Below are 10,934 nucleotides of genomic sequence, written 5' to 3'. Positions count from 1 at the left end.
CCTGAGCGGCGATGCTAACATTGGTAAAGGTTGAGACATGTTACTACTGTAGCACATGCACACCTGCAGTAAGCCAGAACATGTTCTCACTCTTAACAACAGACACATCGACGGCGTCCTTTTACCGAGGGCGATTCATCATAGGTGGTAATTACAGTCACCGGTGACACGTTGATGGATAATGACGACAGCGGCACCTTCGTCTATAAAAATCTTCCGACCGCTGAGCTGCAATATTTACTGCAGGCTCTCAAAAGGCGACTTTGCTCCCAGCCGTATTGTGCGGCATTTCCGATCAAAAGGTAAGCTGGGACAATTAATTTTATAATTGCCTTGTGATCACCGGAGCAAGTTTTTTTGCTCCCAAACTCCCCGACGCTCCGATGCTAATTACTCTCGTTCCTAACCCAGCGCTGGCAAACGCATCTGAAGGCCGTAGACAATGTGGGCCATCGCGCTACTTCTTTGTCTGGGAAATGTTCTCATTAGCGGCGAGGCCGGTGATCAACATTCTCAGCCCGCCGCTGGTGTACAACTCTCCGAGATGGACAAACACAGATCCAAGAGCTCTGCGAGACCCCCTCCTATGTGCGCCCACTCGGCGGGAATCCGGGATACCTTCAAGTACCTCAAGACGGCCATCTCTTTCGTGGTTTTTGTGCTGGGAATTGTGGGAAATTCGCTTCTGCTGAGCATCATTCACAGGAACAAATCCATGAGGAGCTGCGGTGATGTCCTGATTGCAAGTCTAGCTCTAGGAGACCTCCTCCATATTGTGGTGGACGTCCCAGTCAACACCTACAGGGTGAGTTATTCGCCTCACTGACATGCAATTACAAGGCCGACATAATGCGACGCCTTATCGGCCTTCTCCGCACACGTTCTATTCATTCCAGGCTTATCTCAAATTGATTATTACAGCGAACACATATTGTGTGCTCTTTTTTTTTTTTTCTCCTCTCCCATATGTAGCTCATGGCAAAAGATTGGCCCTTTGGCTCGGTGCTGTGCAAGCTGGTGCCCTTCATCCAGAAAACCTCAGTTGGGGTTATCGTGTTGAGTTTGTGTGCGCTGAGTGCTGACAGGTGAGGAGATAAGAATGTGTTGTGGTTAGGGTTGATAAAAATCATGTTTAATAAAAAAAAAAAAAAAGTTTTCATTCAAGTTCATTCGGTAATGTCAATGAATTAGTCGATTTCATTTTCATTAATATGTGATTTTAAAATGGAATTCATGTGCAGTTTTACTCGTATATATACAGTACTACATACCAGAACGAGTTGGAATACAAGCAGAGGGGAGGGGCATCCAATCAGGCAGGTAAACAAAATACTGTTTTCAAAATTCCAGCGTAGATCATGAAATAAATTTTGGGAGGCTCACAGCACAACCGAGCCAGTGGTTTGCCGATTCTGTCCAGAGAAAATGGTATCTTCCAATTCGGGATGTAGAAGTATTTCTACTCTATATTATTCAGCTGTGAGAAGTTTATGTCATGCTGCTGTAATGTTTGGTGAACTTCCGGACGCTCTTATAGTGAATTCACACCACCGGAGGTAGTCGGGTAAAAAAATCATAGACTGTGACCAGACAGGAATAAACCCCGATGAAGTGTGCAAAGAATTGAGATCATTTATAGCACAAGATTGAATGTATTTTATCACAATGGCTGCTACCACCGTTGAAGTGGATAAGTGACCGCTTTTGCAATGTATAAACGAGCAACGTTCAGCACCATCGACTCCGTGATTGCCTTCCACTGGGCTCCGTTCTTGTCATAAGGAAAACTGTGAAATCATTCTAATAAACTGTCTGTTTCTTGGCGGCACAGTGGACGACTGGTTAGAGCGTCAGCCTCACAGTTCTGAGGACCCGGGTTCAATCCCCGGCCCCGCCTGTGTTGGAGTTTGCATGTTCTCCCCGTGCCTGCGTGGGTTTTCTCCGGGCACTCCGGTTTCCTCCCACATCCCAAAAACATGCATTCATTGGAGACTCTAAATTGCCCATAGGCGTGGCTGTGAGTGCGAATGTTTGTTTGTATGTACCCTGCGATTGGCTGGCAACCAGTTCAGGGTGTACCCCGCCTCCTGCCCGATGACAGCTGGGATAGGCTCCAGCACGCCCGCGACCCTAGTGAGGAGAAGCGGCTCAGAAAATGGATGGATGGATGTCTGTTTCTTAGCGAGAATTTTTCCTTCTGCTTTGGTTTCAACAATCTTGAAACATACTTTGGAGCCGGAATGTCTGTTGCTATTTGTGTCACACTGCAAACCCAAACCAATTCCAAATGACTGACCAAACTGTGCCTCTTTCGTATACATGTACTAACTAACACCTCTCTTTTTGCCGCCATGTCTTCAGTGTAAAAAGTGCGCGGAGAATCAATTTTTACAAAAATTAAAAACCATTTATCAAAGAAATCGATTCATCGGCCAGCGCCCCGTCACACTACATTTTTCTAGTTTTTCTTGGGTGATATTTAATGCGATATGTCCGTGGGAACACATAACTTTCCAATCCATATAGGCCTACTAATAATGTGCAGGTCAATTGCACGGAATTACCGGTGGGAATCAGTGGAAAATACTTTCATGATATGAAGATGTAAATGAAATACGGTTTATCCATCTGCCACCGGGCTTGGGATCATATTAAATACAACTGAAATATTGTGATTTTATAAGAAGGCCATACTACTTAGCCCAAATCACAACATCGGATGTGCTTTCAACCTCTAAATTGTTGGTAGTTTATAGTATTGTAGTATATAAAGTTGGAAGACTGCAAGCCCTGTTGCAGATGAATAAACCACATGAAATGTCTTTTTTTCATTTCGCAAGTTGTGAAAGGTCATTTTCAAAAGCGAAACTAATAAAAACGTATCTGAGGTCTTCAATGTCACAGGAGCAACTCACCAACCTGGATTTAATAAGCATTGAAAAATAATTTCTTTCCGCTGTGGAAATCGGAAATCACAGTCGAAGTGACAGGAGAAAGTATCATTTGGATTTAAGAACCTAATCAAATGTAATTGAATGATATTTAAGTTGAATAACTTGTTTATTTAAAGGTTCATCTCTTTATATGTTCAACATGTCTTCTTTTCTCATATTTCTCAAGAGATAGGCACCAAGCCCTGCCACAAGGAGCAGCAATATGTGTTTATCATTTATGCCCACACAAACATGTTTGTAAATGCCTTCAGATGCCAAAAGGTGGCAGTAAAGCAGTTTTTTTCTTCTTCTTTCGATTAGACAAGGTGAGGGCCTGAACAAAAGCAAACCTTCTCCCCTCAATGTAGCATTGTCGCTCGGCACCAAGATGACATCAGATGATGCCAGAGGAATATTTTCATTATAGACATGTTTTTGGCCTGAGCGTAAAAACAGCGAATAGCTGAATATAGGTTGCCCCCACTACAAAATCATGAATTTGCGACTGCCGAAACACGATATACTGGGCTGTTCGAACGAGCTTTGCCGTATCACTGAACATGTTATCAAACTTTATATGGCGTTCCGCTAAAAGGGCTGAAAACAGAAAAATGCGTGTCGTAGGTACTTCGCAATTGCTTCTCGGCAACGGCTCAAAGACCCCCGAGCGTACGTGTGGACGTCCCTCATATGGCTCCTCTCCATCACGCTGGCCGCACCCGAGCTTGTTGGCTTCGGCGTGATAAATGTGGACTACAAAGAGCGACATCTGAGGACTTGTCTGCTCCATCCGGTGCAGAGCACACCGTTTATGCAGGTGACCTGATGCAAGCCGCCAGTAACAAGCCGGCTTTGATGTTACTTCCTAATCCATTCATGTACTACATTACTGTAAAAAACCACTGGCTTTGCTTTTTTAATGATACTTCTCACAGCAGGTGCTTCGTCAATAGTAACAGTAACTAGCAACATTTATTTCCCCTGTTGAAATCAAAAGCAAACAAAACGTCCCATTTCACACTTTTAAGATATACTTAGGAGATGGAATTAAAAAAAAGCATTTACTTGGTTCAAGCACTGCACACAACTCTGAAAAGTAAAATTTGCACTTCAATAGATCCTTAACTTATGTGATTTATGGTGCCTATGGCAATGGCACAGCTGTTATTTTCCTTATGAAATCATTGAATTATTCTTGACTCTGTTCAAGCCATGCCCAAAACTCTGAATAGTAACAGGAGCACAAGTGCTTTTGCAAACCTTAACTTCCTTAAATTAGGTGATTTATGGCCACTATTGGAATGGCACTGCTGTTCCCCCAACCCCCCCGCCCACACCCACAATTATAAGTATTTACTGTGTTCAGTCAAAGCACACAATCCAGAAAAGTAAAAGTAGCATAAACCAAATACTGGTATGCTGACTGGTCTACCAATATTTTAAACCCTTGGATAAGGTGATTTAGGGCCACTATTTTAGGAATACTTAAACAATGCGGTTTATAGTCACTGACAATTGCAGAGCTGTTATGCTCTTTATTATAAGCACTTCCGGCCCGTTTTCCTGCAGGTTAAAGTACAGCACGCAACTCTGAAAAGTAATGTTAGCACAACTGGTAGTGCTCCGGGGAACATTTACTTTCTTAAGTTAGGTGATTTATGGTCACTTTGGGAATGGCCTAACTGTTATTCTCCTGATCATAAACACATCAACGCAAGTACTAAGTGGTAAGATGGCCTGGCCTGGCTGGTCCACTGATATTATGCATCTCAGTTCTCCTCGTTTCAAACTTTACCGTTCACGCAATAGACACAACTCTGAATGGTGACATTAGTACAACTACTCGAGCTAACACGAGGCTCGGCATCACTTTTCCGGAGCCTTCCTTACATTATGTGATTTATAGTCACTAGAGGAAACGCACGGCTGCCTTCGTCCTCACGAGAAGCAAAAATACTTCAGCAATATGATTATATGATATATAACATGTTTGATCTTCACTGCTCGAGTATGCTCATTTCCTGCCTCGCTTGATGAGCAGTTTTATAAAGCCGTGAAGGACTGGTGGCTCTTCAGCTTCTACTTCTGCATGCCACTGGCTTTGACCGCCACCTTCTACGCGCTAATGGCCCGGACGATGCTGAAGAACAAAGACAACGCCTTGATACATGGCCACACCAAGCAGGTATGTGCGTATTTACTCCTGTCAACTTCACTATCAATTCTAAAAAAAAAAAAAAGTTGTGTTTTCAGAGGCGAGGCGTGTCAAGGTCCGTTTTCTGCTTGGTTCTTATGTTTGCCGTCTGCTGGTTGCCACTCTACCTCAGCAGAATCTTGATGTCAAGCATATACGATGAGAACGATCCAGACAGGTGCCAGCTACTAAGGTGAGTTTAAACCAGGTACCATTTGATATCGTGATCGTTGGCTATACTGTACTCTGAATCTTCACTGTTTCAGTGTCTTTCTTGTGCTGAATTATGTTGGCATCAATCTGGCGTCCCTCAACTCATGCCTCACCCCCGTGGCCTTGTTCGTAGTCAGCGAAAGATTTCAAACCTGTTTTAAGGTGAGATACTATCTTCTTCCTCCAACTGAGGTGCCTGGAAAGATTTCTTTCTACGTAGACAAAAAACAAAAAACAAAAGAAAACAAAAAACCACTGGGGGAAAAATAGCCGAAAATGTATTGCACTTTTGGTTAAATTAAATATGGTTTTTATTAGCTTGCAACTCTTTTCTTGGAATGTTTTATTAGTACTATTGATTTGGCAGAATTCTTTTTTCATATTTTTCATAATACTGCATTAAGACTTTGTTCTAAAAAAAGTCCAACTTTACCCTTTAAGTGTTACAACTATGATATATTCACATTTTATTTTCACAGTAGGCTTATAAGACTTCATTCTTGTAAAATTGCTACTTTGTCATATACAACTTTGTGCTCATAACATTAAAATCTTTGTCTCATAATATTGCAACTTTATTCCGTTAAGGCAATATTGTTGTGAAATCACAATTTTATTTTTGTAAAATGAAAACTTTTTTCCGAGTGAAATTGTTACTTTTATTTCATAATGTTATTACTTTTTGTGAATTTCAACTTTTTTTCTTGTGCTATTACCACATTAATTTTGAGACTTCATTCTGAAAATGTTTTTATTCTTCTTATATTATTCTTGTAAAAGTTATTCTAAAAATTACAACATTTTTTCTGATTAAATTATTAATTATTTCCTTTTGTAAAATAATCTGCTTAAGTGATTGATTAATTGATTTATTTATTCTCATTTCATAAGTAATACACACACACACACATATATACTGTGGGTGTATATATTCTTATAATTAAGACTATTTTCGTAGTGTTAATATTTTGAATTGCAACTTTATTTATTGATTTTAGAATATTACTTTATTCTCAAAGAAATGGCAGCTTTAGTCTTCTAATATGACAACTTAATTATTGTAAAATTGTTGCTTTTATATCATAATATTACATAGTTTTTGTAATATTAAGCCTTTAAAAATAGCAATATCATTATTCAATTTCTATGTCTATTTGTTGCACTTTTAATTTGAATATTTTGTCAATTAAATGGTTCTAATTAATCCAAAAATGTCTTTAAATATCTGAGAGATGTTTAGTGTTTCTCAGCATCGTGAAAGGAAAAACATTTGTTGCTGGGGAACATAAATTCCGTCTGATTCTTTGCGCGCTGTCGTTCAATGTCAGCCATGTTTCTGTGTGCTTTATTCTTTGTATCTTTGTTTGGATCGGATTTATAAGGCCTTTTTTTATATGGCGCTGTGATATAAAACTGCTCTTGATTTATGCAGCTTTTTCGCACAAAGAAGTCCGGCAAGCATTAAAAGTGCATTGAAAATGTGAAATGCAGCACTTTGGATTGTAAATCCAGTGTGAACTGTCGTCGCCTTTTGCCTTTATTTGATATTTGATTCATGGATGTTTACCATCGGAGTAGGACAGAAACGCATCACACCGAGGGTCGTTTCTGACATGTTGTCCTCAATAAGGTGAGAAAAATATTACAAACACATCTGTAGTGCAGCCCTAAACCTGTGCATTAGTTTCATACATCCTCTGTATTGTACTAACTCTCATGAGACAGCCCAGACGTGCCTGAAGAAGTGGCCGCTGTGTGTACATTCCTCCTCTCAGCCTGTACACGTTGAGTCATGTCCATAAAATGGACTGCAGACAGCAGTGAGCAAGCACCCAGGGGTGCAATAAGTGAAAATGGTCTGGAAAACCATTGTGAGAGGGAAGATGAAAAAAAGAAAAGAAAAAAAAAAACATCAGCAGATAGCCTCACAGCAATTTTCAAGGGACATATTTTCAAAGCTTTTATTTTATATAGCTTTAAAAAAAAAAAAAAAAAAGGGAAAAAGGAATTCACGTGTTATGATACTGTTTACTGGCTGAAGATGCTCGCTTCCTGCTAGTAGTCTCCAATGATGTACACTCAACATTTGGTGTACATTATAAACACCTCTCAGTATTAAGTAGTGCAAAATACGAACTGGATTTACTCTGCAGGTCCAAATGCCCAATTCCTATATCCAACATACTTTACTTTATAATTATGACTCTGTATTTCCATGTATAGTTTAAGTGTCACAAATGCAATACAACTGCATGTAATATTATAAACCCCTAACTGCACCGAAGTACCTTCTCAAGCGTCAACAGCAGGCTCGGACAACATGGACATGCTAATCGAAGTTGCTCGACACACAATGGGCACTTCATTCAAAATGATTTTCTTTTGTGTCTCCTCTTCCTTCGTCTCATCAGATTTCCTCTTGTTTCTTTTCTTTCGACATCACGACGTCAGCAAAAAGTGAATGGACCAATGAGCAAACACTGCGTGAAGGCAGTGCTCGTGGGAGTTTTAGTGTTGTTTTGTCAAGCCCTGGTTGATATTAAAAGTGGTGAACTTCTTTTACACTAAAGAATGCTTTTAAGAAATGTGAGTGTTGGACATTGGACTCACAGTGCGAAACAAAAGTTAATGTTCCACCACAGCCAATTCGATGAGCTTTGCATTACGACGATTTTGTCAAAGCGCCTTCATGAGACTCAGACTTGGAATGATTCAATCAGCAATCATTCCTCACTCAGCTATGGAAGAGGGCCTCAGCTCTATGTCATTTGTATCTGCAATCATGGAAGAAGATTATTGGCCATGTCATCAACCATAGGCTGGCATTGCGGGAGGCTGCCAGTATCACCGTGTGCGTCGGCATTTCCGACGACGAGGTCCACTGTACATCTCCGTCATCGGTCCCTACAACACGCAAAGCCTCATCACCTTCCTAAATTCACTGCGGCACAGGCTGATTCCACCTAGAGAGTATTTCATCATTTGGGGCAATGTTGCATTCCACTGTTCCCGCCTTGTGAACAAATGGCCCATCCAGTATGACATTGCAGTTCCTGCCTGCATTCTCCTCTTTCCCGAATCCCATTGAAGAATTCTTCTCACCACTATCCTCAGCAGGAGATCTCTCTGCTGGCTGCAAACAAAAATGCAGGTTGTCTGACAATAGATGCGGAAGCCTGTCGGGGATGGATAAGACACGCCAGAAGAGTCTTTCCAAGGCGTATCGGAAAAGGAGACATCCAATGCGATGTGGATGAAAACCTGTAGCATCACGCTCAGTTGCTGGTGGGTTAGTTGTTGTTTAGTCTTTCTACTGGATATTTCCAGCCATAGCTTGGTTTTGATTTTATGTTTGATTTTTTTTTTTAATTTACAGTTTTGCATTTGTGAGTTGGAGTTTGCCAAAAGCAAGCAATAAATATACAGTGCTTGCTATCAAAAATGTGTTTCTGTGTCTGGATTCCATTTTCCACATGACAGTATTACCTCGTTTATTGCGGGGGATTCCGCTCGGAGTAGCGCCACTGCTCCTCCACATCGAGAGAAGCCAGAAGCGGTGCCTCAGGCATTTGGTTAGGGTGCCCCCTGACCGCCTCCCTAGCGAGCTGTTTCGGGCATGTCTCACTGGGATTAGACACCAGGGACGACCCAGGACGTCTCCTGGCCGGCCTGGGAATGCCTCGGGAGGCGGGGTCTAATCCCAGTGAGACATGCCCGAAGTCCGGGTTTTCCTGCTGAGACTGCTGCCCCCTGTGATCCTACCACGGATAAGCGGAAGATAATTGATAGATGGAAATGTATTTGTGTTAGATATATTGTAGAAGTTATCATTTATTTGCTTAGCTTGCATTAGTATTATGGACAATGTTTCGAAAGAAAGATGTCTCGCCTTCAAGAAGATGACTCAGCAGGAATCATCTGAGAGAAGGACGTGGCCGGGACGTGGCAGGTGCCATGTTTTCACCTTGAAACCCTACCCTTAGTGTGTTGTGTCTTGTAGCTTAGTACGTTATGTCTTGTAAACTTAGAAACCTCCCTATTTTCAAATAAATGCAGGAGCGACGGGAGAGATTGTTTAGAGCGTGTTGAGAGGCTGTAACCTGAACAATCTCCCATGCGCCCTCCTCATGAGTAAAATGACCAACGTCTTCATTCCTTTTGTGTTTATTCATTATAATGTTTGGTGAGATAAATCCAACAATTTGGTAGATTATTTGATTATTAAAATGAAGTATTTTACATACATCATTAACCTCATTTACACGGATCATGCCCACGTTTGTCTGTTTTAAAAACAAATTTGTTGTTGTCGCGTGTGGTTCTCCAGGCGTGCCTTTGTAGCTGGCGTCAGCCTCTGGACGAAGTTCTTCGTGACGACACGCGGAAAAGTCTGAGGGATCGAACCGGCGAGTAGAGCGGCTGATTGCCTGGCCGAGAAGACGCCTCGCTGTGCCAACAACTCGCACAAGACACTGCAAGCGGGCATCGCGTGTACTCTCGCATTCCTCTCAGTATACGGAAGCTATTCAAGGCATTTATGAGGGCTGCGTTGCAAATTTATGGATGACAGCTACAACTACAACTGTCTGGGCTATCTTGATACCATCAGATACCATCTAAATCATTAGGGCACTCGCAATCCAAGAGTGGAATAAAAATGGAATCTGAAAAAAAATGTTTATTACAAGACCAAAGTCTGCGATTGGCTGGCAACCAGTTCAGGGTGTACCCCGCCTCCTGCCCGATGACAGCTGGGATGGGCTCCAGCACGCCCGCGACCCGAGTGAGGAGAAGCGGCTCGGAAAATGGATAGAAGGATGGATGGACAAGACCAAAGTTTGCAATTTCACAAGAATAAAATAGATGTTTTTTTCTCTCTCTCTCTCTCTCTCTCTCTCTAGAATAAAGTCTTACGTTTAGGTAAAAAGTCACAATTCTTAATGAGAATGGTTGTAGTTAAGAAAGATTAAAAAAAATGGATATAACAAGAATAGGTTTGTTATTCGGAGAAAAAGGTTGTAATTTTAAAAGAATAAAGTTGTAATATTACCAGAAAAAATGCAATTTTAGAATAGCTCTTCCTTTTTCTATAGAATAGTAATAGTAGTAATATGCAAAAAAAAAAAGTAATAGGTTTGTGAGGAATTATTTTAGTAGTTTCAGTGGCTACAAAAAAAGTCGTCACACCCCTGTTCAAATGCCATTTTTTTGTGATATAAAAAATAAGGCGGCACGGTGTACGACTGGTTAGAGCGTCAGCCTCACAGTTCTGAGGACCCGGGTTCAATCCCCGGCCCCGCCTGTGTGGAGTTTGCATGTTCTCCCCGCGCCTGCGTGGGTTTTCTCGGGCACTCCGGTTTCCTCCCACATCCCAAAAACATGCATGGTAGGTTAATTGAAGACTCTAAATTGCCTGTAGGTGTGAAGGTGAGGGCGAATGGTTGTTTGTTTATATGTGTCCTGCGATTGGCTGGTAACCAGTTTGGGTGTACCCGCCTCCTGTCCAATGATAGCTGGGATAGGCTCCAGCAAGCCCGCGACCCGCGGCTCAGAAAATGGATGGATGGATAAAAAATAATAAGATAAATAATTTC

At 41.5% G+C, this 10,934-nt stretch overlaps 2 protein-coding genes across 3 annotated transcripts; both read left to right on the top strand.

Moving 5' to 3' along the window:
• The first annotated feature begins 230 nt into the window (after window positions 1–230).
• On the top strand, window positions 231–3,910 carry LOC133410449 (endothelin receptor type B-like). The gene is made up of 4 exons (XM_061691639.1): window positions 231–302; window positions 412–805; window positions 973–1,085; window positions 3,558–3,910. Exons 2-4 carry the CDS (start codon window positions 443–445, stop codon window positions 3,757–3,759), a joined length of 678 nt encoding a protein of 225 aa, XP_061547623.1. The 5' UTR covers window positions 231–302; window positions 412–442; the 3' UTR covers window positions 3,760–3,910.
• A 1,143-nt stretch (window positions 3,911–5,053) lies between these two features.
• LOC133410450 (endothelin receptor type B-like) lies at window positions 5,054–9,961 on the top strand. 2 transcript variants are annotated; one of them, XM_061691641.1, is made up of 4 exons: window positions 5,054–5,118; window positions 5,264–5,320; window positions 5,394–5,502; window positions 9,668–9,961. In XM_061691641.1, the coding sequence occupies exons 1-4, from the start codon at window positions 5,102–5,104 to the stop codon at window positions 9,752–9,754; spliced, it is 270 nt and encodes an 89-aa protein (XP_061547625.1). In that variant the 5' UTR covers window positions 5,054–5,101; the 3' UTR covers window positions 9,755–9,961. The 2 variants fall into 2 exon arrangements, with proteins under 2 accessions (XP_061547625.1, XP_061547624.1); XM_061691640.1 differs by having other exon boundaries at window positions 5,073–5,118; window positions 5,261–5,320.
• Window positions 9,962–10,934: the final 973 nt, after the last annotated feature.

Source organism: Phycodurus eques, chromosome 12, assembly GCF_024500275.1.
Source record: "Phycodurus eques isolate BA_2022a chromosome 12, UOR_Pequ_1.1, whole genome shotgun sequence".
Taxonomy (NCBI): domain Eukaryota; kingdom Metazoa; phylum Chordata; class Actinopteri; order Syngnathiformes; family Syngnathidae; genus Phycodurus; species Phycodurus eques.
This window is presented reverse-complemented; position numbering and strand designations above follow the sequence as displayed.

What these genes read in the sequence shown, in the direction of transcription:
- LOC133410450 (XM_061691640.1), top strand. An exon ending in GACAGGTGCCAGCTACTAAG is followed by an intron (nt 5,321 to 5,393) that starts GTGAGTTTAAAC and finishes TCACTGTTTCAG; the next exon opens with TGTCTTTCTTGTGCTGAATT. An exon ending in GATTTCAAACCTGTTTTAAG is followed by an intron (nt 5,503 to 9,667) that starts GTGAGATACTAT and finishes GTGGTTCTCCAG; the next exon opens with GCGTGCCTTTGTAGCTGGCG.
- LOC133410449 (XM_061691639.1), top strand. Translation starts at nt 443, where the DNA reads ATGTGGGCCATCGCGCTACTTCTTTGTCTGGGAAATGTTCTCATTAGC. An exon ending in TCCCAGTCAACACCTACAGG is followed by an intron (nt 806 to 972) that starts GTGAGTTATTCG and finishes TCCCATATGTAG; the next exon opens with CTCATGGCAAAAGATTGGCC. An exon ending in TGTGCGCTGAGTGCTGACAG is followed by an intron (nt 1,086 to 3,557) that starts GTGAGGAGATAA and finishes TGCGTGTCGTAG; the next exon opens with GTACTTCGCAATTGCTTCTC.